Below are 26,685 nucleotides of genomic sequence, written 5' to 3'. Positions count from 1 at the left end.
GCTCTTTTCCATCTGGTTTTTAGGAATAGACAGACACCAACTCAAAACAAGTTAAAAGGAGAATTTTTTTTTTTATTTTTTTTTTCAACGTTTTTTATTTATTTTTGGGACAGAGAGAGACAGAGCATGAACGGGGGAGGGGCAGAGAGAGAGGGAGACACAGAATCGGAAACAGGCTCCAGGCTCGGAGCCATCAGCCCAGAGCCTGACGCGGGGCTCGAACTCACGGACCGCGAGATCGTGACCTGGCTGAAGTCGGACGCTTAACCGACTGCGCCACCCAGGCGCCCCAAAAGGAGAAATTTTTAAAGGAAAAGGATATCTCATTAAATCCTACAATAAAATCTTTGGGTTTCACAGAGTCTAGTCCACTGCTGCCCAACAGAAATGTAATGGGAGACATAGATATAATTTAGGACACCCTAGTATCCTCATTTTTAAAGTATTTTATTTATCTCATTTAAAAAAAAATTTTAGTGTTTATTTATATTTGAAAGAGAGACAGACAGACAGAATGTGAGTGGGGGAGGGGTAGAGACAGAGAGGGAGACACGGAATCTCAAGCAGGCTCCGGGCTCCAGGCTCCTAGCTATCAGCACAGAACCTGAAACACAAACCATGAGACATCATGGCCTGAGCGGAAGTTGGATGCTTAAACCGACCGAGCCACCCAAGTGCCCCGTAAAGTATTTTAAAAGGTGAAATTAATTTTTATTATTTTAAAATTTAACCCAAAATATTTAAAATATTATTTCAACATGGAATCTGTATTATAAAATCGTTCACTTTTTCATTCTTCATGCTAAGCCTCAAAAATCAGGTGCGTATTTTACATGTACAGGCCATCTCAATTTGGGCTAGCCACATTTCAAGTGCAGAGTTGCCATGTGTGGTTGATGGGGTTCCCATCTCAGACAGCCCACAACTAGACTGTAAGTCACCAGGTATCTTCTTACTTTCTCTCTGGTATATCCTTAAACCACTGGGACTCTGCTCCTTTCCACTGGCCTGCCCCATGCCCCTTCCCAGAAGCCGGTTTTCTTCACTGACTTCCTGATTTCCCATTTTAGCTGCTCGGATGGTGCTTCCCATGATGCTGGACCTGAGCTCCTGCCCCAGTGCCCGACATCATAACAGTCTGGCAAGAGAGGGCTGCAGGAAGGACATGTGGGTGGGGAGGAAACAGTTGGCATCTTTAATGCTTTGTCTTGTGCCACAGTCATCGGCCGAGGCAAGCAGCGTTAGAGGTCAAGAAAACAAACCAGCAGTGATTAAGGCTGAGGATCCCACAGCTAGTTGCAATGCTTGGGCTGTGTTTGGGCAAATAAATTTTCCTCTACTCTTTCAGGTTCTTTTGGTTGGTCTAAGATTTAAATTGACAAGAGACAGATTAACAGGAGAAAATCAAACTTGATTGTGTATGTGTAAGGATTCCCTATGGTCAGGCAATTGAGGCTTATATGCCACCCAGAGCTAAGGAGAAGGGGGTGTGAATGTGGGACCTCAAAAGGGAAAGAATGCAATTCACAGGAAGATGAAAAAGAGTAAATGTTTGATAAACAAATGTTAGCTGGGCCATATAGAAATGATAGAAGAATTTTAACAAACAAATTTTGTTAAATTCCTCCCTGTCCTCCACACCTAGTTAATATTATACTGTAGTTATCTATGGTGATACCTCCCTTAGAGGACAGCAGATCCTCTAAATGCTTTTATGCATTTAGGGGAAAGGTCAAAGATTCTTCCTGAGCTTTCTCTTCCTTAAAAATAATCGGCCTAAAATAATCCACATACTAAAGAGACCCATTTTGGGGTGGCAAATTTTTCTCCCCTACAGTGTCAAATCTAGTCTCTTGAATTGTGAGTCAGACCTCTTTCCACTTGTTATTCCCTGAAAAATATCCTTGAGTTCAGAGGGACCTTATAGGTCACCTGGTCCAATTCCACACCCAGTGCAAGATCCCTTTGAAAGTACCTCTGGGTGGAGCTTTTTATGAGAACAAAATGCCCTCTCTGGACAGAGACAGCCACAGGGCTTAGAGCTGGGTGATGGGGCAGCATATTTCTGTGCTTTTCCTCTGGGCAAACACAGTCCTTCCCCAGGATCTTGCTTGGCAAGCAGAGCACAGGCTGATGAAAACCCACTCAACTCCCTATCAGGGACCTTGGTGCAGCTCACAACCTGCACAACCATACCAGTTTGGGCAGCCACCTGGCTTGAGCTGAAATGATGTGGGTGACAAGGAGCTTGCTCACCGGGCGACAGTGATGCCAATTCAAAATCTTCCATTCCTCCCTTCATTCTTTCCTTTTTTTCATTCCTTCTTCTTCTTTTCGGTGGCCCTCAGATGGACAGAATTGAATTGGTTCATGACACACTGTCATCATGAATCCATGCATGGCCTTATTCCATCTGATTATTTAGTTCCTTTTTAACAATGTGGTAAACATCTGTGAAATCACCACCACAAATGAACCACATTACCAGTGGTCCCGTGTCCCATCTCCCTGCCTGCCCCACTGGTGGGAACCGTCAACCTGTTCCTCATCACCTTGCTTTTTAAAAAAGAGTTATAGTGCATTTATATGTATTTGCTAACCTTTTGACCACCTTCACCCATTTTCTCGTCTCTTTGCCCCTTGCCTCTTTCGACCACCAACCTGTTTTCTGCATCTTTGAATTTGTTTCCTGTCGTTGTTTTATTTTTTTATGTTCACATGTAAGTGAGATTATATGGTATTTAACTTTCTTTGTCTAATCTATTTCATATATGTATTCTAAAAAGCATATTTTTGGGGCGCCTGGGTGGCGCAGTCGGTTAAGCGTCCGACTTCAGCCAGGTCATGATCTCGCGGTCCGTGAGTTCGAGCCCCGCGTCGGGCTCTGGGCTGATGGCTCGGAGCCTGGAGCCTGTTTCCGATTCTGTGTCTCCCTCTCTCTCTGCCCCTCCCCCGTTCATGCTCTGTCTCTCTCTGTCCCAAAAATAAATAAACGTTGAAAAAAAATAAAAAAATAAAAAAATAAAAAAATAAAAAGCATATTTTTAATTTTTGTGGCTTAACTTTTTTAAAAAGTGGTATCATGTTATTTGTCATCTTTTGGGACTCTGTCCACTTAATATTATCTTAAGGTTTATCTAGATTCATTGGCCATTGTGTAATATTTCACAGTTTACTCATCCACTGTCCTACTGATGAGCATCTGGGTTGTTTCCAGATTTTTTTTTTTTTTTTTTTTTTGCTATTGTGAACATTCATGTGTATGTTTCCTGCTGTGCACATGAAGATGTTATCTTGGGTGTGTATGTCCAGGAATGAACCTTGCAGGGTAAGGGGGTGTGTGGCTGTGATGTCTGGGGATGGGGCCAAACTATTTTCCAAAATGGCTGTTCCAGGTTACCCTCCCACAAGCAATTCTGTGGATTCCAGTGTTATTTCCAAAACATTGGCATTTTTAGATCCACTCCTTTATCCAAAAAGCTTCATCCCTGAAACTCACAGTCATTTGTGGAAATCCTGCACTTTTGATAATAATAAAATGCGTAGGAGAATCTTCTAATGTGGCAGCTGCTCAAATATCTGAGACAATGTTTTATATCTCCCAGTCTTTTCTTCTCCACACTGAATTCTCCTGGCTCCCAAATTTTTACCTTCCTGCCCACTTGCTTCATTATGACTTCAATTTATTGATGTTCTTCTTGAAAGGTAGATAGTCCCAAGGGTACAGCCCGGTGCCTTAGGAGTGCTCAGAAGACAGGGCTCTTACTTTTATGGGGGGGGGGGGAGCCGAAAGGAGGGCTCCTATTGGCTTTTATCTTTCCATGTCACTCTGTTGGTTTCATTTTAAGTTTGTGGGCAACAAAAATAACCCTTAAGTATTTTTTCACATGAATTAAAATTAGGCCTTCCAAAACTTCTCTGTAATCTGTGAAATACTCTACATAGATACAAAATATTGTCACTCTCAGATTATTGTCATTATGCAGGTAACCATTTGAACCCAGGAGCAGCCACTCCCTTATTCCTATATTTCAACTTGTTAGTTGCAGTCTGCAGTTGTATTTACCAGTATCTTGAATCTTGTAGGCCATCCAGTCTTCTCAACCTGGTGAAGCTCACATATTTGAAAAGTATATCTCTCATTGCCAGCTCAGTAAATGAAAGTGATATGAGCGCATGTAAGATGTTGAGTACACATTATATTTGCTAGGTGTCCCTGAGTAAGCTTTGCAGCCAGCCAGGAATTCCCTCGGCTAACTTATCATTCAGCCCACATTTTGCCATTTCATCACTTGGCAGCTGGGGACCCTTCCTCAAGCGGGGGTCAGTTCTGGGTACCCTGGCTCTGCAGCGTTTTCCTTCTCTACCTGCCCAGCAGCTTAATCAGATGGAAGTGGCATGACTTGAGCGTGACATGTTTGAGTTCTGTAAGATCTCTGCTGCCTTTTCTAAGAAATCAAAGCCTATTTTTCAAAATCTTTTTCAACATTTCTTGTAAGTGGTTTCCCCTCTGGGGTAGTCTCACTGCAGAGAATTCCAAAGGAAAAGTTAAAAAGAGACCCCAGTATGTGGTAATGGGTATTTAGTTAGCCTTTTTCATCTTAATACTTGCCTTAGAATCCATTCTTCAAGACCCTGAGGTACTAACTTTCAGTTCTCATTGGGGATTTGCCTGAAGAATGGGCCACTCAATGGAGCCTGACTTGGGAAGGGACCCTTGCTCCTGAATTTGACTAATGGACAACGGAGAGGAAGGGGAAAAGGATATGATTCCAAAGCGTGTTTACAAGAGAAACAACAAAATACCCAATTCTCATTTCCTCCCTCCTCCCCCGGGAATGTAGTTGATTCCAGACTCCACATCAAGTTCCTGTGCAGATGTCGGAATGTTTCTTGCTCTTTTTGGCAACCCTGGGCATATGATGGGTAATGCTCATTCTTGGTGCAAATGATACCTCACATGGGTTAGGGAATTTCCATAACACTGACTTCCCTTTTAAAAACAACATTTACTGAGTTTTTCTGATTATAAAAGTTTATAGTCCCTTTATAGAAAATGTGAAATTTAGAGTAAACTGTATAAAAAAGAGGAAAATAAACAGTGCTATAACCTCACTGTCCACAGATGTAGCCACACATGCACAGTTTATTTGCATGTTTGTGCACACATGCACATACACGTGACCAGCAGGAGCTGAGGGACTAATCACACAGTGACTTTGTCTGTGTTTCCCGTGGTGCTTAGAACCTGCTCATTGGGTGGTTCTTCCTTCACTCCTGAATGAGCATGTGAGTGGGCAGGATGACCTCTCTAGAAATCCTTGGGTGATACAGAGCACTGTTATCACTCTTCATTTACCACATGATATCAGTTTGATGCTTAGAATGTCCAGTTCTATGTAACACCCAGACTGAAATGGGTTTAAAGTAGAAACTTTTCCCCAGCTCCTTCAGGATAGTTTCTTGCCTGCAGAGAACTAGGCATGGGGGCTTCCCCTTCCCTCCCTACCCCTCCTCCCTGAAACTTGCTGGGGATGGTTTGACCCCTCTGGGAGCAGGGAAGGAAAAAAATGGCTAGAAAGTTCCCTCTGCTCAGCTTCACACTTTGGGGGCCAGGCAGACTCTGGCTTCCTTGTCCCTTTGGTGGCTTCTTCAGAGCAGACCATGGGAATGTTCTAGTATGCCTCCCTTGTCTTGGTGAACAACTCTTTCGGAAGCCTGACTGTCCATCCTGGGGGCCACTTGCTGGGCAGAATCTGGGCTCTCCCACATGTCAGCTCTTTTGCAGACAACTTCTTGCTATGGGAACTACTCAGCCATTCTTGGCCTGAACAGACTATGGGTGTGACAGCTGAAACCAGGGTGATAGCCACTCTCCTTTGCCTGTCCACCAAGTCCACTGGCCAGCCCATCTGTAGTCTATAAGGAGTCCTATGCCATAGCCAGATGCTAACTGCAGGGACCTCACCAAGAGCTCTTCAAGTGAATCATGAATCCCCTTCTGCTAGGCCTGAGGTGATTGAGCCACATCCTGTCCCACACACCCTTCACAGATAAGAGGGTCTTGCCATAAGAAATCCCCTTACACCTCCTCCTCTCTCTACCTCATGAGTGATTTGAGTTGAGGACTTTTTAGGGTTTTAAAACCCAATTTTAGCTAAATGCCTGAGGATGCAAGTCCCATAAGATGTGTGTCTCAAAATTCGCCTTGCTATCTGTTGTCTGTTGTCTTCATGCCTCATCCTGTTGTATAGATACTACGTGGATGGATGGATTGAAATATTGATGTATGGATGAGTGTGCACAGAGGTGGATGGATAGGTGGGTAGACAGCATGCAATACAGTGTAATTTTTAATCTTTTTTTCATCATGATAAGTGTACTCTCTAATTCTGATCCCCTATTTCCCCCATCTCCCCACCCACCTCCCCTCTTGTAACCATCAGTTTGTTTTCTATAGTTAAGAGTCTGTTTCTGGTTTGTCTCTCTCTCTCCCTTCCTCTCTCTTTTTTCCTTTGCTTCTTTGTTTTGTTTCTTGAATTCCACATATGAGTAAGATCATATGGTATTTATCTTTCTCTGGCTTATTTTGCTTAACATTATCCTCTCTAGCTCTATCCAAGTTGTTGCAAAGGGCAAGATTTCATTCTTTCTTTTTGTGGCTGAATAATATTCCAGTGTGTGTGTGTGTGTGTGTGTGTGTGTGTGTGTGTGTGTATGACATCTCTGTATCTGTCCATCTATCGATGGACACTGGGCTGTTTCCGTAGTTTGCCTATTGTAAATAATGCTGCAGTAAACAAAGGGATACATGTATCCCTTTGAATTCATGTTTTTGTATTTTTGGGGTAAATATTGTTGATAATGTGATTACTGGATCATAGGACAATTTTATTTTTAACTTTTTGAGGAACCTCCATACTGTTTTCCAGAGCGGCTGCACTAGTTTGCATTCCTCCCAACAGTGCAAGAGGGATCCTTTTTCTCCATATCCTCACCAACACTTGTTTCTTGTGTTGTTGATTTTGCAATATAGTATGCTTTTTAACAGCACTAAGCCTGGAATGCACCTAATTAGGTCTAACCCTGGGCAAGTTATTTCATCTTTTTGTGCCTCAACATCATCAACTGTAAAATGAAGCAATTCATATTGTTAATGATAGTCCCTACCTTATGAGATGTTTTTAAGAAATTAATGAGAGAACTCATGTAAAAAGAATTGAGCAGTGCTGGCAAATAGGAAGCACTCAAGAAATAATTACCTTTTATGATTACATGCCTATTTATCTCTCAGAATATCGTAAACATTTTCACATTAAAATATTTTAAAATAAATATTGTATAATGGTACAAAATACTTTGTGGATGTTCCAGAATTCATTTAACCATTTCCCTTATTGGAAGTTTAGGTTGTTTATGCTGTTTCTCTTTTCTAGTCTCCATCTGTACCTGGTAACTTCCCTAGGAGAGATTCTAGACAATTGTAACCAATTCCCAACCCTCATGGTAGTTCCTGATATTTGTACCCAAATCCCTAATATTTTTTACCTAGGAAATTTGTTGGTTAAGAACTGTATTTAGCTGTTTCAACTTGCACTTATTGGATGATTAGGGAAGATAAGCACTTTTACATGCATTTTGGCCATATGTATCTTGTGGGTACGTGTTATCACCAGACCACTTTCTATTGACATATTGTTGTTTTCCCATTAATTTATGTGAGCTGTCTATATATTAAATATACATTTTTTAGTTATTACATTTTTTGGAAATAATCATCTCCGTTGATTTTTACATTTTAACTGGTGTACCTGATCATAAAATGGAATCAGAGGATAGTCTGGGGTTGGTATTACTCAATTAAATAAAATGTAGAGATTTTTATGCTGCCAGACAACTAGGCAATTTATTTCTGTTTATGCCTCCAAAACACCAGATTATTTCCCAGAGCCTTGAATCTCACCATTCTTTTAGGTACTAAAGAACCTAAAAGGTTGTAAAAACCTACTATTTTACAACTAAAATAGTACTATTTTACAACTAAATATATAGGGAAGGTTTTAAGTGAGTTTCTTAAGAGGTGATGGGATTTTCAGAATCTGTAGTTGAAAGTAGGAATTTCTGGCCCCTAGTTCTGCATTTTTAGACTTTGCTGATGTTTTCTTTTATCTCCTATCATTTACTCTTCATCTGCACATTTTGGTCCCCCTTCCCTGAAGGAACCTCTCAGTTTGGCCCCACAACCTTGATGCTCAGTTGTGTAAGATTTGCCTTTCCTATTTCTTCATTTTTCCTCCTCCCCCCACTTTCCCGGGCTTGGGTGGCTTCTGGTAGGAACTGATAGGGCTGGAACCAGACCAGAGAAACATTAGACACTGTCAAATCCTACTACATGGAAATTAAGAGAAAAATAAAGAGGGATGTCAAAAGAAACTAAACAGAAAAAAGAGGCTGAATGATTATGGAGGGGATTGTAGAAAAATAGCAGAAATCATTACTTGACTGCTCAAAACACTGTGCCTTCCATGCTCTGTATTTTTCTAATTCCACCATGCTCCAGGATTTCCACTTTCAACAGACATGCACTTGGATACCATGCATGTCATGGACCTCTTCTAATAAGGAAAATGGAACAGGCTTCTATTTTTTAATGTAATTGATTATAAACATATATCAGTGCTAATAAAACACATCAAAAACATAACTAGGACATGAGAAGTTGAGTCAGAAGTAGCCGTGTTATTCAATATTTTAATAGCATTTGCTACCAAAACCTTAAAACGAAAAAGAATAAGTAAACAAATGAATAGTATAGTAAAAAGTGAAAATGACTATCACATTGGAAAAAGAGGAAAATAGTAAAATCATGGCAACTCACATGATGGACTATTATGCAGCTATTGATAACCCTATTTTTAGAGAATTCCTAATGACAAGGGGAAATGTTTATGATACAAAGGGGAGGGGAGAAAGTAGAAAGCAAAACTGCACACATGCTAACTGTTTCACATGAACACCCACAGAGTACATACACATATTGAAGCTTTGAAAAAAAGACTAGAAGGAACCACACTGGGGTTTAAATGGTGGTTTCCTCTGAATGGTATATTTTTGTCTTGATACTTGTCTGATTTTTCCAAATTTCATTTGCATATATTTTCTTTATAATAAAAAGAGGAAATACAATGTAAACATTGTAAGAAAAGAAACTGTAAGTTTTATTTCTATATTTTCAAATCCCAGCTTTAAATCTGGCTTATTCTTTCAGCTTGTGCGTTTGGTTTTTCCTGATCTTGGTACCCGGAGGCTAGGCACGAGAGGAAGTGCCAGGTAGGTTTATCATTTTTGTTTTATTTGAAATGTTAAAGGACAAACATTTTGAAAAATCAAAAAGTGGGTGACAAAAAATGCAAAACTAAATGAACTATAAATATCAACTCTTACCAGAGAATTCTCATACTTCAAATGAAATCCTAGTGCCTGGAATAATTTAGGTGATACTAGAATGAAGTGTTCATTTCTGTTTTCTTAGTGATTTTGTTAAAAATATGCAAGTTACAATATGTTTTCTTGTTTGAACACTTTAAGTGTTTTGACATAAATGTCTAACTGTTGAAATATTTAAATAATTACACGCAGAGAGCAATAGAACGGTTTTAGTTACTCTTTGAAGTAAAATTTCTAAGCCCTCATCTAATTAGCATATTTGAATTATTTTTGAGAGACCAGGTACCTACGTTCTATGTATTTTTAACACAAAAGGAAATTCCAGTGTTATCAGGTGCATCGGGTTATAATTGTCACTCAATTACTATTGTTATTTGTTGTTTCTTTTAAATGAAGAAAAATAGGAGAAATCAGTGAGATCAGGAAATCAGTGAGAAGGGACGGAAGCCAAATTAGGAAAGGGGCCTGCTACCCATGAGGGAATGAAGACAGCCAAAGCATTTGCCAAACTAAACACTGGGTAATAGTTAATTTGAAAAAGTTTTGTCCTGCTGTTTTGAGCCTAGACAAGCAGCTACAGTTTCCCAGCTCAGCAAAGTGCTCGGGCTGCAGAGAAGGAACCTCCTCCCTCTTGGGTTTCTGAGAGCTCGAGTCCAGTTCTCAGTACAGGGAACATTGGTATTGCTACCCTTCACTTTAAAAATGTTCATGGCAGTGACAGCAGGAGCCTCTCCCTGTCACATCTCTCTAAGACCAGAGTGTCCTAAATTGGGGAAGAAGAGTGGAACATTTGCAAGCCTGTTTCAAAGCTGATGTGTATGAAGTAGTATGAATCTGTCTACATAACAGAGCTAATAGATGGAGTAAATGATAAAACTCCGAGAAGAGCTTCAGGTCTTCATCAGTGAGTCTATTCTGTAGCTTCTGTAAAGCATGTCAGTGGTTTGACATAGTCTTTAAGACAACCTTTATTTTTCAGATATCATTATGATGGAATCTGTATCAAGAGAAGTTCTTTCTTCTATGCCCAGTATTGCTACCTTCTGGGTGAAAAAAGGGATCACAGGTTAGTATCTGTCATTTAGGTATTTTGGTCATGGGTCACTATCTGCCTTTTTTTTTTTTTTTTTTTTTGGCTGTTCCACTATTAATCCTTCTTAAGGATGGAAACACACACATCACGTCAACATGGCTTTGATGTGGGCAATAAATCAGTCTCTGGCAACATCACTGGCCAGAGAAAGGCATTTCCAGTTCATTCTCTTGGATACTTTTCATTATAAGTATCATCTCAATTGCCAGAGCAATTTTTCATTGAGTGCATCTTTGTTCTTCTCAATTTCTCTGTAAAATTTGATGCAATTGGTCACTTCTTAAAACTTCCTTTAGCTCTCAAGAACTTTTCATCCAATTTCTTCTCCAGAGCGATCCCTCTGAGTCTCCTTATCTCTCCTCCCCTTATATGCAGGCATTTTCCTGAGACCCAACCAGTGGTGCTCTTCCAATCTTTGGCCCCAAGATATTTCATCCTTCTTTATCCATCACCTATCACCATGCCCTCACAGATGACTCCTCCCCTAATTCATTTTTGATGGACCTTTCTCTCCCACCTCCCAGCCATTCCTCTTGGACTATCTACTGGACATCTCCACATAGATGATCCACTGGCACCTCATACTTAGTACGTAAAAATCTAAATTTTTAATCTCCTTCCAAATCATCGCTGCCTCTTGACTTCTTTATTTCAATCTATGATACCAGTAGGTAAAATCTGCACAAAGTGTTACCCCCAAAGCCATCCCCGACTAGCTTGGGAACAAGAGAGTCAGCCCAGAGATGGTTCTGAAGCTGTGGAGCTCATTCAGACGAGCACCTAGACCAAACAGGAGGCGGATCAGAAAGATCTGTCCAAGGCAGTGTCTTCAGTTGGTTGAGTCCATGTCAATAGAAGGGAGCACAGATGACTCAGCCCGGCCTGTCCCATCAAAACCTCAAACTTAACCTCAAATAAAGTCATCACATTCTTCTTCCAACCAGCTCTTCCTCTTAAATGTCTTATTCATCGATTAGTCACAAAGATGGAAAAATTACATCAACAAAAAATAGAGAAGTTAGGGAAGGGAATAGATAGGAGATTTATTTCAGTTAGGGTTAGAGCTTTCCTTGTGCTAATGTATTCTCCCACTTGCTGACCCGTATGCTCCTCAAAGGCTAGGCCTAGAGTTTGTGTCTTTTTGCCTCAGGGCACCCAGCAGGCAGTTTGGAGAGCCCTGCAGCATGACATGGCTGTTGCTCAGCAGCACTTAGAGGCCATTAGTGTCCTGAGGTCTCTGGGTCGATGTCACAGAGAGAGGGTCTGGAACTGGTCTTTATGGGGAAAGAAGTAGGCTTTATCCTCAGCAAGGAAAAGGAAGGCTGTCAGGGACACAGGTAAGAACAAGGGTAACATTGGTTTATCCATGACATAGGCCCAGCAGCAGGTGCTTTTCATGCTCAACACATATTTATTAATATTTAATAATTGATAAACTTTATACAGTCTTGGCCAATTAAGAGATATTTTTTAAGCACTAAGATCTAAGGTAACCTCCTTACCAATTCCACATATTTAGAAATACTAAATATATATTTTAGAATGCAGAAATATAATAAATGATATATTGCTGTTAATAATCCATGAAATATACGGGTGAAAATGTCTTCTATTTCATTGTATCTTTTATATAAGGACATGTGTGACAAAGCTAGGTCTCGAAATAAAAACTTCATTTCTCTGGTTTTCAGATAATGAAAACTATAGAACTCATCATTCACTTATTTGTTCATTCAACAAATATTTGAGTTCCTACAATAAGTCAGGCCCTGTTCTAGTTACTGGGGATGAAAAAGTAAACAAGATAAACAAGGTCTCCTTTTTGTCTATCTTAGTGGGGAAGATGTAAGACAATAAAGAAGGGACAATAGCAAGATTTATCTGAAGACAGTAAAACAGGGTCATGGGAAACCTCCTTGAGAAGATGCCTTTTGAGCAGAAATATGAAAAAAAGAGTCAGCCAAGCGAATATCTGAGAGACAAGTATTGCAGACAGAGGAAAGAGCAAGCCCAAAGGGCCTGAGGCAGGAATGAATTCAAAGAACAGAAAGAAAGTCTGGAGGTGGAGGTTGGCGAATGAGCAGAAGAGTGGGAAGAGAGGAATCTGAACACAGAAGTGGGACCTATAAGTCTTGGCAAGGACGTGGGATGTTATTCTGAGTGTGATAGAGAGACACTGGAGAGTCTTAAGCTGGGAAGTGATTTTTTTATTTTAATTTTTTAGAAACTTTAGTATAGTTGACACACCTGTTACATTAGTTTCAGGTGGATAACATAGTGATTCAACTTCTCTGTGTTATGCTGTGCTCACCATAAGTGTAGCTACCATCTGTCACCATCCAATGCTATTGCAATAGTATTGACTATATTTCCTATGTTGTACCTTTAATCCATGTGACTCATTTGTTCCATAAGTGGAAGCCTATATCTCCCTCTCCCCTTCATTCATTGTGCCCATACCCCATGCCCTTTTCTCTGGCATCATCAGTTTGTTCTCTGTATTTATAGGTCCAATTCTGCTTTTTGTTTGTTTATTCATTTGTTTTGTTTTTCTAAAAAAATTTTTTTTAATCTTTGTTTTTGAGAGAGAGAGACAGAGTGTGAGTGGGGGAGGAGCAGAGACAGAGGGAGACACAGAATCTGAAACAGGCTCCAGGCTCTGAGCTGTCAGCACAGAGTCCGATGCAGGGCTCGAACTCACGAACCACGAGACCATCACCTGAGCTGAAGTTGGACACTTAACCAACTGAGCCACCCAGGCCCCCCATTGGTTTTGTTTTTCATATTTCATATGTAAGTGATATCATATAGCATTTCCTTCTCTATCTGACTTATTTCACTTTAACATAATAACCCTCTAGGTCCATCCATGTCGTTGCAAATCACATGATTTCATCCTTTTTAATAGCTGAGTAATATTCCATTGTGTATATATATCACATCTTCTTTATCTATTCATCAATTGATGGACACTTGGGTTGCTTCCATATTGGCTGTTGTAAATAATGCTGCAATAAATATTGGAGTGCAAGTATCTTTTCAAATTATCTTTTCTTTCTTTGGGTAAATATCCAGCAGTGGAATTACTGAATCATGTAGTGTTTCTGATTTGTATTTTATGAAGATTAAATGAATTAATACAATGAAAATGCCTGAAACAGCACCTGGCACATAGTAAACATTCAATGTGACTCTTTTTTTTTTTTTAATTTTTTTTTCAACATTTATTTATTTTTGGGACAGAGAGAGACAGAGCATGAACGGGGGAGGGGCAGAGAGAGAGGGAGACACAGAATCGGAAACAGGCTCCAGGCTCTGAGCCATCAGCCCAGAGCCTGACGCGGGGCTCAAACTCATGGACCGCGAGATCGTGACCTGGCTGAAGTCGGAGGCTTAACCGACTGCGCCACCCAGGCGCCCCTCAATGTGACTCTTAAGCATATTGCTCTTGACTTTGATGTACTTATTTTATCATATCTATGATTTTCATGGTATTATGTCTATGGTTATTATTTTGGTCATTTTATTTTTCAGCATTCCTATTTGGTTCTTTTTTATAACTTCTATTTTTTTTGTGGAGGCTTTCTATTTTTTCATTTGCTTTAAGAGAATTTATAACTACTGGTTGGAGCATTTCTATAATGACTGCTTGAAAATCGTTGTCAGATAATTCCAATATCTGAATCATTTTAATATCAGTGTCAGTTTATTGTCTTTTCTCATTCAAATTGTGGCTTATCTAATTCTTGGTATTATGGGTGATTTTCTTTCTTTCTCCCTTTCTTTCTTTCTTTCTTTCTTTCTTTCTTTCTTTCTCCCTTCCTTCCTTCCTTCCTTCCTTCCTTCCTTCCTTCCTTCCCTCCCATATAATTGACATACAACATCACATTCTTTTCAAGTATACAACATAATAATGATTTGATGTTTGCATATGTTGCAAAATGATTATCACAGTAAATCTAGTTAACATCCATATGCAGTTATGTAATTTTTTTCCTTGTGATGAGAACTTTTAAGACTTACTCTCTTAGCAACTTTCAAATATGCAATACAGTATTATTAATATAGCCACCAAGCTGTACATTACACCCCCAGGACTTATTTATTTTATAACTGGAGTCAAAAGGTACAAATTACCAATTATCCATCCCCAGCCCTCTGCCCCACCCCCGGCAACCACCAGTCTGTTCTCTTTATCTATAAGCTTAGTTTTATGCTTTCTGGGTTTGTTTTTTTTTTGTTGTTGTTTATTTGTGTTTTTCTTTAATTTTTTAAAAAATGTATATTTATTTATTTTGAGGCAGAGAGAGAGTGTACATAAGCACACATGCAAGCAGGAGAAGGGCTGAGAGAGAGGGAGAGAGAATCCCAAGCAGCTCCACGCTGTGAGCACAGAGCCCAGTGTGGGACTTGATCCCATGAACCATGAGATCACGACCTGAGCCGAAATCAAGAGTCAGTTGCTCAACCGACCAAGCCACCCAGGCACCTCTGGCTTTAAAAAAATTTAGATTCCACATGTAAGTGAAACCATATAATACTTGTCTTTCTCTGACTCATTTCACTTAGTATAACACCCTCAAGGTCTATCCATGTTCTCCCAAATGGCAAGATGTCATTCTCTTTTGTGGCTGAATAATATTCCATTGTGTGGAATACACACACCATATTTTCTTTATCCATTCAAAGGTCAATGTACACTTAGTTTGTCTCCATAGCTTGGCTATCGTAAGCAATTTGTGATGAACATAGGGGTGCAGATATCTTTTTTGGGTTAGTGTTTTTATTTTCTTTGGATAAATACCCAGAAGTGAATTTGCTGGATAATATGGTATTTCTATTTTTAATTTTTTGAGGAACCTCTATACTGTTTTCCACAGTGGTCACACCAATTTACATTCCCACCAACAGTGCACAAGGGTTCCCTTTCTCCACATCCCTGCCAACACTTGTTATTTATTTTCTTTTTGATAATAGCCATTCTAACAGGTGTGTGATAGAGGTTGTATTTCATTGTGGTTTGATTAGCATTTCCCTAATCACTGGTGATGCTGAGCATCTTTTCATGTACCTGTTGGCCATCTATATGTCTTCTTTGGAAAAAATGACTATTCAGATCTTCTGCACATTTTTAAATTAATTTTTTTTGCTATTGAGTTGTATGTTTATATATTTTGGATATTAACCCTTTATCAGATATATGACTTGCAAATATTTTCTCTCATGAAGTAGGTTGCCTTTTATTTTGTTGATGGTTTTCTTTGCTGTGCAGAAACTTTTTTAGTTCAGTGTAGTCCCACTTGTTTATTTTTGCTTTTGTTGTTTTTGCTTTTGGTGTCAAATTCAAAAAAGTCATTGCCAAGACTGGTGTCAAGGAGCTCACCACCTATGTTTTCTTCTAGTTTTATGATTTCAGGTCTTACATTCAAGTCTTCATATCATTTTGATTCAATTTTCGTAGCATAAGAAAGTTCCATTTTTTGGCATGTGGCTGTCCAGTTTCCCTGACACCACTTATTGAAGAGACTGTTGTATACTCTTAGTTGCTTTGTTGTAATTAAGTGACCATATGTGTGTGGGTTTACTACTGGCCCTTCTATTCTGACCCATCAATTTATGTATTTTTCTATTGTATCCTGGACATTTTCTCTTGATTTTCTGTTGTATCATGAGCACTTGGGTTATGATGTTAGAGAGTTTTGATCCTATTTAAATTTTCTACTTTAGCAGACAGTCACCCTATTTAGGTTTAGCATGTAAGTTCTGGTCTATTTTTTTGTACTGTAGTTCCAATGACAGTTTAGTTTTCAGAACCCTTGCATGTTGCTCTGGTCTGCTTCATTCTTTTGGCACTACAAGGTCTTCTGATCAGTTCCCTACTAGTGCTGCCTATAGGGGCTGAAGCTGCTTCCCTGGGCCACCTTCTGTGGGGAATGCAGACAGTCAAAGTGGCTGGGCCTGAGTCCTTTTCTGCCAGTTGGCGTGAGTCAGGGAAACACCAGGTTCTGCTGGCATTGCTCCTATGGATGGAATGCCTGCCCTTCTGTGCTCCATTGAGTTGGCCAGAGGATTCAATACTGTCCATGCAGGCAGATCAGCCCACCTGTCAGTGCCCCGGGTGTGGAGTTGGGGGTGGTTCAGCCCACCAGGATGTTGAGGCTGCCACTGTGGTCAGACTGGGTGGCCAGCCCATACTCCAAGAGCAAGGGCTGTAGCCCCCTCTAGGTCTCTATTAGACTTCCCTCTCCTAGTCCTTTGTTTGGAGAGTGCAGATTTTTCTTGGGATTTATATCTATGTCTGCTGACAGTCTAGATTTCAGGTCTCTCCAGTATCCAGTCCAGATATGCATGGAACATGAAAAGAAAACCCAGGGCACTCACCACACTGTCGCTTCTCTAGGCAGTCCCATCTTCTTTCCAGCTTTCAGAGCCCTTGTATCATGATCCGCTGAAAAATTTCTGGGGTATTTATTTGTATTAACAGGAAGCAGCAAGGAAAAGTGAATCTACACTATCTTGTTCCCTATTCATCATTCTAGCTGCCTCAGAAACCTCCTGAAAGCAGACCATGTATATATTATAAATTAATGTTATCAGTGATTGGAATCCTTGATTATACGATTGTGCCTAACAAATTAAAATATGATGAGTCAAAATATGATGGTAGAGAGTTTTAGTTGGGACAAGATGGTGTAGATCAATTTCTTTTTGCTAAGCACAACTATGAACCCTGGAAATAATGCAAGAAGAAAACAAAGAAAAACTCTAAAAAGTGGCAAGAAGAAAATGAGCTGGTTGGGGACCCCAGGGCTGCACAATCAACACAGTGATAGGGCATCCTACATCTTTACCCACTCATCCAGGCCCACTGTTTCCCAACCCACTACCTAGCAAGATGAGGCATCCAGGTAGATTCATTTCTCCTCTCATTCCTCTAATAATATTGGTCAAGGGGCAGCAAGAGTGAGTCCCACCAAAAATAAACAGCTAGGGAAAGCACTCTCCTTACTCTCTGGGTCTGAGACACTCCTTTTCAACCATGAGATACAATAAGGAGTGTGAGCTAATCTGTTAAGGGAGACCCAGCTATAGCAAGTGGCTTAGTCCAGGAAGCCTGTGTCCCCACTCCACCTAGAGGCAGCTGGAGAGCACCAATAGAGGGAGCCCCTGCCCCACAGAGACCAATCCCCCACCCAGTCTAGGAAAAGCCCTCCAGCTCCCTCAGGCAGCACCAGCAGGGACCCCCAGTGGTAACAGATAAACCAGGCAGACCAAAATAATATATTCATACCCATAGCTAAAATTTACTACAGAGATATAGTAAGAATACACAGTCAAGTCATAAGGCGAAAAGAGGCAGAGGTCTGGAGGCGTCTATATGCAGGCTTCCACATGCTCTTTCTCTCCCATGAGGGGTCACACAGAGTGCACTCCTCCATGCAACAAAAATACAGCAACACATGTGTGATGTTTCTGTTCAGGTAGGCCCATTATGAGACTCCACACTCAAAGATTTTATTGGGGGATGGTCATAAGCACATTCTTCCTAGCATGTGCCAAAATGACAGATCCCCAAAACTAAAGTAGGTTATTCAACATAAAATATATTGTTTGCACAAACAGTCTAGGCACAGGCAACCACTCTTATCAGTTAACTGTTGACTGAGAACACCCTGGGAACCAAGTTCCCAGACTCCAGACTAGGGCCAATCTTACAAGCATGACTTTCTAAGGAGAGCAGTCTCAATACTGCTATGTTATCTCTTTTCTGCACAATTGTATGACCCTGTGAATATATGAAGAAAACATTGAATTGTACTCTTTAAATGAGTGAATTGTATGGTATGTGAATTATCTCTCAATGAAGTTGTTTAAAAAAAAAATCCTAGCAAGGTTTTTTTGTAGACATAGACAAGCTTATTCTAAAAGTTATGTGGAAAGGCAAGGCCCTAAAATGGTTCAAGCAATCTTGACAAAGAAAAATCAAGTGAGAGGAAACGCTACCTGATACTGAGGCTCAGTATGTAGTTATAGTAATCAAGACAGCAGTGTGGTTTTGGTGGAGGCACAGACACAGACCAATGGAACAGAATAGAGAATCCAGAAATAGATCCACTCAAATATGCTCAAATGGCTTTTCACAAAGGTGCAGAAGTAATCAGTGGAAGGAAACTAGATTTTCAACCAATGGTGGTGAAACAACTAGATGGCCACATGCAAAGAAAGAAAGAAAGAAAGAGAAAAGAAATGAACCTCAAAACTAAACGTTACAATTTATACAAGAATTAACTCAAAATGGAACATAGATGAAACAAACAAAAAGCCAAAATGGATCATAGATTTACTTTTAAATTTTTTTAATGTTTATTTATTATTGAGACACAGAGAGAGACAGAGCATGAGCATGGGAGGGGCAGAGAGAGGAGACACAGAATCTGAAGCAGGTTCCAGGCTCTGAGCTGTCAGCACAGAGCCCAACGCAGGGCTCAAACTCACAAACTGCAAGATCATGACCTGAGCCGAAGTTGGACGCCTAACTGACTGAGCCACCCAGGTGCCCCACATAGACTTACTTTTAAACCATAAAAATATTAAACTTAAAAAAATAGGAAAAAATCTTCGAACCTAGGGCTAGGCAAAAATTCTGAGACTTGACACCAAAGCCCCAGTCCTTAAAAGGAAAAGCTAATAAGTTGGATCTCATCAAAATTAAAAATTTTGTCTGTGAAAGATTTTATGAAGAGGATGAAAAGCCAATCTACAAACTGGAAGAAAATATTTGCAAGCTACATATCCGAAAAAGGACTAATACCTAGTATATATAAAGAATTATCAAAACTCAACAGAAAGAAAGAAAGAAAGAAAGAAAGAAAGAAAGAAAGAAAGAAATCAATCCAATTAGAAAATGGGCAAAAGAGGGGAGCCTGGGTGGCTCAGACAGTTAAGCGTCCCACCTTGGCTCAGGTCATCATCTCACGGTTCGTGAGTTCAAGCCCCATGTCAGCCTCTGTGCTGACAGCTCAGAGCCTGGAGCCTGCTTTGAATTCTGTGTCTCCCTCTCTCTCTGCCCCTCCCCCATTCATTCTCTCTCTCTCTCTCTCTCTCTCTCTCTCTCTCTCTCTCTCTCTCTCCTTCTCTCTCTAAAAATAAATAAACATTTTTTAAAAAGTGACCAAAAGACTATACCTCTCACTGAAGAGGATATATGCAAATAAACAGATGAATGATCAGTGTCATTAATCATTATGGAAATGCAAAATACACTTCAGTGAAATACAAACACACACCTGTCAGATTGACTACAATAAAAAAACAGCAAAACCACCAAATGCTGGTGAGGATTCAGAGAAGCTAGATCACTCTATACATTGGTGGTAGGAATGCAAAATAGTGTGGCAGTTTTAATAAAACTAAACATACAATTAACATCCAAACCATCAATTGTACTCTTGGACATTTATCCCCACACAAATGAAAATTTATATCCACATAAAAACTTGTAAATTGATGTTCATAGCAGCTTTCTTTATAATAGCCAAATATTAGAATCAGTCCTGATATTTTTCATTAAGTGAATGTTTAAACAAACTCTGGTACATCTATACCATGGAATATTACTCAGTAACAAAGAGGAACAAACTATTGATAGAATAGCTTGGATGAATCTCTAGATGCTGAATGAAAAAAACTCCTGTCTCAAAAAGTTCCATACCTTATGATTTCATCGATAAAACACTTTGAAATGACACAACTTTTAAACAGAAGACAGGAGTGCCTGGGTGGTTCAGTTGATTAAGTGTCTAACTCTTAATTTTGGCTCAGGTCATGATCTCAGTTTGTGGGATCAAGCCCTGCATCAGGCTCTGTGCTGACAGAGACAGAGCCTGCTTGGTAATTTCTCTCTCTGTCTCTCTTCCCCTCCCCCAAGCTTGCTTGCTCTCTCTCTCAAAATAAATAAACTTTAAAAATAAAAATAAAAAAAATAAATGGAGGACAAATTGGTGGTTGTCAGGGACCTGGGAATGAAGAAGCAACAGAGAGATATGGTTATGGAGGGGCAACACAAGGATCCTTACGATCAGGAGAATGTTCTGTATCTTGTCAGTGATGATGGATACACAGATCTCTATAGGTGATAAAAGTGTATAGCACTGAATATACACAAAAATGAGTTAAAGTTGAACTAGGGAAGTCTGAGAGAGATCAGGGAATTGTATCAATGCCAATATCCAGGTTGTGATATTGTACTGTAGTTTTGCAAAATGTTACCCTTGGGGGAAATTAGGCAGATCAGAAAGCTCTCTAAATCACTTCTTACTACTTGTCAATCTACAATTACCTCAATTAACATTTCAATTTCAGGGGTGCCTGGATGGCTCAGTTGGTTAAGAGTCCAACTTCAGCTTAGGTCATGATCTCACAGTTCGTGGGTTCAAGTCCTGCACTGGGATCTCCGCTCTCAGCACAGAGCCCGCTCTGGATCTTCTGCTTCCCTCTCTCTGCCCTTACCCTGTTTGCTCTCTCTCTCTCTCTCAAAAATAAATAAAAACATTTAAAAGTTTAAATTTCCAATAATAAGTCAGGCCTAATCCTACATGATGACAGGTCCCATGAAGTATCCCCACAGAAATCTGCCCATTTCTCAAGGTCATATCTCCAGATGTCCTATTGTTTCTTCTGCTCAAGAGCCCATTCTCTCTTCTTACAGAGTTCAGGTCTTTATTTCAAAGCACTCTCCTGCACGTTCATCTTCCTCTGGAGAGCTTAAATTGCCTCATTACCTTAACCGAGCCAGGAAGCATACAATGGTAGGAGCCCCAGACCCCACACACCTGGAAGTCTTCAACCCCAGTGGGCTCAGGGCAGCCGGCTGCCTGGCTACTCAGGCACCTCTTTCCATTTGCCATCAAAAACGTGACTCCCCCCGCAACCCGGTGTTAAATACAGAGCGGGAACCCCCAGCAAACCACAGAGGAGTGTATTCGTAGTTCCCAAAAGTTGAATGCCCCAGTGAAGCAGGCCTGATTTACAAAAACTTTCTTATGAACATTTGCCAAAGAGAAAAATAGGAATCTGAATTCTTGGTTTTTGTTGTTGTTGTCATTGTGGGGTTTTTTTTTTTTCCCCTTTTTTGTAAGAGTATGCCTTGTTAGGAGCATCTTAGAGTGGAATGTACTCCAAACCCAGCAACAAGCCTCTGAGTCATTGAACTGTGTGTACGCTGTTCCATGGCATCCTGTTTGTCTTTTGTTCCCCTCTGGACCTTGCTTTAAGGAAAGAAACGGAAACGCCAATAAAAGCATCAGCACTGAGAGATTTGGCCAGGAACCAGGGATGGTAGCAAAGGGGTGGCTTTGGGGGATTCTGCTTCCTCTTCACCACCATCCCCCAACACTACAAAGAAGCATGTAATAATCTAATTAAGATTAATTTAGTCTCAGGGCGTCTGGGTGGCTCAGTCAGTTAGGCATCTGACTTCAGCTCAGGTCATGATCTCACGCTTCTTGGGTTCAAGCCCCACATCAGGCTCTCTGTTGTCAGCACAAAGCCTGCTTCTGATACTCTGTCCCCCTCTCTCTCTGCCTCTCCTCTGCTTGCATGTGCTCTCTCTCTCAAAAATAAATAAACATTAAAAAGATGTTTTTAAAAATAAAATAAATTAAATTAAATTAGTCTCAAAATAAGCCCTTATCTCCTCCTTATGTCCTCCATGTTGCGCCTCCAAAGGCCCATCAGTATAGAAACTATGATGCCCAGGTCTCTGACACCATCCATGTCACCCCTCCTTCCACGCAAGCAGAAGCAGCAGGAGGACATGATCCAGAGCCAGGGACTATGGCACTGATGATCCCCTTAACTGGACACTTAAATAGGTAGCCTAGGAGCAGATCGGGGATTTCAGCGTGTCAACAACATTCGCTTGCAGCGGGGTGGGGCGGGACTTGCGCTGAATTTTGCTAAAAAACTGCTGAGGCAGCGTCTACCCTGAACCAAGCAGAGACCAAGATTTGATTTCTAAAGCAAATGAAAAGTTTGAGACTTTTTTTTTTTTTAAAGAAAAATGACTATAAATATGCAGTGTGCACCATATGAAAAGGACCCCTTCACAAAATCCAGAACTTTTCCCTCCTGCTCCTCTCTCCGGGGTAACATAATTTTACAGGGAATTGGCCTCCCCAGATTCCAATCTTGTTTAGCTGGCATCCAGACTGAGACTTGGAGCTGGGTATAATTGCTGACCTAGAAACTCACTGCAGAATTGAGGCCAGAGTATAAAATGCTTTATTATTGTCTGGGGAGAAGGGGGGAATGGGGGGAGAGAGAGAGAGAGAGAGAGAGAGAGAGAGAGAGAGAGAGAGAGAGAGAACATGCATGCATGTATTATGGTCACATCTAGAGAAACAACCCAGATTAATTCACTGTTATTCTCTACCTCTCAGACAAAATCCCCGTTAATATGTCCCAAGGAAAGCTTTTTTGTCATTTTGCAAATAGATGAATCCCATTCTACCTAATGTAGATTCTGAAATCAACTGTACAGAGTCTCATATTTCCTTCAGGAAATATGGAAGCTAACCCTTGCCCTCATTCCTCCCCCAAGAAACCTCTGCCCACCTCTCTCTCTCTCTCTCTCTCTCTCTCTCTCTCTCTCTCAGCTTTTCCAACTTGAGATATTAAAGGCCTTTAAAAAGCTTCTAAAATTGTGCCTTCAACATTCCGTGCCTTTGTTCTTCAGTCCTTTGTTCTTCTGCCAGCTCAAGAGCCAAGAGCCCAAGGGGCTGCCTCAGTGGGCCCCAGAGCCTGTGGAATCCAGGGCTGTGGGTCCACAGCTGGCTACTTGTGCCAACAAAGCAGAAAGGCGAAGGTTCGTCTTTCAGACCACACCACCCTGGAGGAGAATGAGTTCACAGGGAGCTGTCAGCCTGGCAACTGTGGGTACCACAGACCTAATGATGTCAGAGAGAACACCAGCAGCTTCTTCAGAGTCTTTCTCTAGCCCCGAGAAGGGCTTCTTTTCCTTCTGTTTGTGCAGCCATGGCACAGGGCAGGAGTTGAGCCTTCCTGGCTCTGATGAGCCCCAGAGGGCCCAACTCTTAGGTACTAATAAGGTATCCAAGTTGCAACCCGCTTTTTGGCCCTGTCCACCCTATGGTTTTCAAGGCTAGTTAGAACGTGTTAAGGTTAAAAAAAATAACGCATTACCTGATTGCTGCCTGGCAGTTCAAAAAACATACATGTGGAGAATTATATCCTAGACTGCACCCTTGCTTGGAAAAGATTTTGAAAGCAGGTAACGCTCCTAAGCTCGCAAACACTGGATGATCTAATTTGCTCAAAGCATCCCCTCACTCACCCATCTCCAGCCAGAGATGCCCGCCAGAAGGCCACACGTTTGCTGTCTGCTGGTGGAGCTTGACTTCTGCTTGCTGAGTTTTACCCCAGGAGGGTGAATATAAATGAATTAGACTTTCAACACTTTCAAAGGTGTTTTCTGCGGTCACCATTTTGCAATTAAGTTGTTCATAAAGTCTAATGGGTCAGGGTACAGTTAAGCAGTATAAAAAGCAACAGCCCCCAATGCAGAACATGACTAATCTACGACACTCAGCAAACCAGTTTTACAAATAAGGTAGTTCTTTATTTTAAGTTTCCAAAACCTGACATCTTACTTTGTCCTTCTTGTGTACATTATTTTTCATCCTACCTGTACCTCTTGTAAGACAGAATGGTAGAAGAGGTATAGAGATGAGGCTCTGAAGTCAGGGCCAGGTTTCTAGCTCTTTGAATTGTTTCTCTTTTCCAATATATAAAATGGGGATAATAACGAGTTATTATCTACCTACCTCGTGGATTGTTAGAAGAATTTAGGTAATACCAAGTAAAGCACTTAGCAATGAGTAAGTGCTCAGTGGATTGCAGTGATTAGTATCATTAGTATAAGCAAAATTATATCGAAGAAAGCTTTTTTGCAATCCTAACAACACATGTCTTTATATGAATACATATGCTTACTATTTCAGTTTTAGTTACAAAAATATTCATTAAGTTCATCCTAATGAATGAAACCTCCTAATCGTCTCCTAATGAAACCGAACTAATTAATTCATGTGCTTAGAGGAAAACTTGAAATTAGATCCTTTAATGATCGGAAGATGAAGCACCTTGGCTTTGCATTCTGACACCAAACAATGGTCCACGAATTAGGTTTTATTACATTTTTATCCTCTTACCTTTGTAATTGCTTCAAGTTGTTTCACTGCTGTTGGAGTGATTTGAGAGGACAAATTACGAGGCCAACATGATGTAAATGAAAGCCTGGATTAATGACAAATGATGTCAAAACCTGAGAATGTGAATGCAAATTGTAGTTAAACTAAAAGAAAGTCAAATGCCAAAAAGCTAACACCGCATTTGAAAGATTTTATGGGGGAAAGAAAAAGATGAGTTGTGTGCCATGTAATGACATCTCCATCCTCTTCACGCTGGATCCTTCTTTAGCCAAATTGATCATAAAAATTAATTAAAGTAAAATGTGGTTCTCTTGCTGTGTCTACACTGCACTGAGTGAAGTGGACAATTTGTAGGGCCCCAGAAGAGCCTTCCTCCACTCTCCCTGCATGAGGCCCAGAAAAAAATCTTCTAACCATCATGTAGACCCTGGAGGGCTTGGAGTCCACGTGACCACAAAGGATATGGGCTCTGGGAGCTGGAACAGATTTTGGGGGTCATCAAAGCCCATCTCTTCCCTGTATAGGGTTGGAAAATTGAGGCCTTCAAAGCAACAAGCTTCAAGCAACAAGCTTAAGGCCACATCTCAAGTCAAGGGCAGAGCTTGACAAGGATGCCTATTCTATTGTACTATGCGAATTCTCAGCCTTCCTTCTTCCTGAGTCTCTCTCCCTCCATTTCCAGCAGACCCTTTGCAGCACCTCCTGACCCCATTCCCTATCCTGAATAGCTAAATCCTGACATCCTGGGTCTGGTCCAAGTTATGCCCTGTGGAGCATGAGCTGAGGGGACTGCTCACAACACAAGGGACATCACTGGGCAGACTCGATTCGGCACCATGAAAGCGTCTCAGGCCTCAGGGAATGATGGAAGAAGACATCTTAGACCGGAAGCCCTTCCTTCATGGCAAAGCTGGCTCTGGATATCAGTGTGGTTTTATTAGAACCATATTTTAGCAATGACTATGCTTTTAACCACAACCTAATAAATGGCCCACGGGACTGAATCAAAACCACACCTGGAAAGTGATGCAGTGGCAGTGACCCCCTAAAACATGAGACTATCCTGGCTGGCACTCTGAGAGCTGAAAGTGTCACCTCCAATGCTCTTTTGGCCTCCCTACCGTCACTGCCCCTCCTCTTGAGTAGTAGACCCCACCTGTCTACCACAGTCTCCAGTTCTAGCCCAACCCAGCCTCATGTAAAGATTAAAGCATGGAGCCAAGACCTGCAATGTCCATTCAGCCTAGTTGGCCAGATCTTCTGGATGCCAATGCCCTTGTCTTGGGTCTCCACAGATCTCCCTCTTGGCACAAGGCTGGTCTCCAACAGTGATCCTCTGCTCACTTGCTTTGTAGTCTGCTCTGATACTGCCTCCTTCTCTCCCACTAGCTGGTGCATACTTTCATGCATCTTTGCTTGAAGGTTTGAGACTGGATAATTTTTTAAAGAAATAAATAGGATTGCACCAAACCTAGACCCATGTTGTGAGCCATTGACCTGAACTAAGGCATCCCAAGGTTGGAAGAGGCTGCCTTGCCATTCTTCTGAATAAGCAAGCTGTCTGTCTGGCCAGATGCAGATGGGCACTTTTTTTTTTTAACATCTCTCTCCAAAGTTGACAAATTTTATTTTTCCTGTCACCATTGTTTAAAAGCATAAAACCCCCCAATTTAAATGGTACAAAAATAAAATAGCTCCCCAGTGAGGATAGTTAGGTTGTATCCCCTAGTCTGATACCTAAAGGCTATAGTGCAGGGAATTCCCCTTCAGTCTTCCTTTTCACAGCGAGGAGGGTAACGCCACCCTCCTTTTGATAGCTGTTGAATTAAACTCGTATTCTATATTGAACACATGGCAGAACTTGGGAGTTACATTTATAAATCCTAAATAATTGAGAGTGTCACTCTCAATTGA

General features: G+C 40.8%; 1 protein-coding gene across 1 annotated transcript in view; it reads left to right on the top strand.

Annotated features, from left to right (window-relative positions):
• The window catches only part of RFX8 (regulatory factor X8), a 66,571-nt gene that overhangs the window by 8,684 nt on the left and 31,202 nt on the right, over positions 1-26,685 (top strand). The window contains exons 3-4 of the mRNA XM_086701410.1: positions 9,269-9,330; positions 10,427-10,513. Coding sequence (XP_086557536.1) covers positions 9,269-9,330; positions 10,427-10,513 — 149 coding nt within the window. The remainder of the gene's footprint in view (positions 1-9,268; positions 9,331-10,426; positions 10,514-26,685) is intronic.

This window comes from Puma concolor, chromosome A3, assembly GCF_028749965.1.
Source record: "Puma concolor isolate L17-30 chromosome A3, mPumCon1.1.hap2, whole genome shotgun sequence".
In the NCBI taxonomy this organism is placed as follows: Eukaryota; Metazoa; Chordata; class Mammalia; order Carnivora; family Felidae; genus Puma; species Puma concolor.
This window is presented reverse-complemented; position numbering and strand designations above follow the sequence as displayed.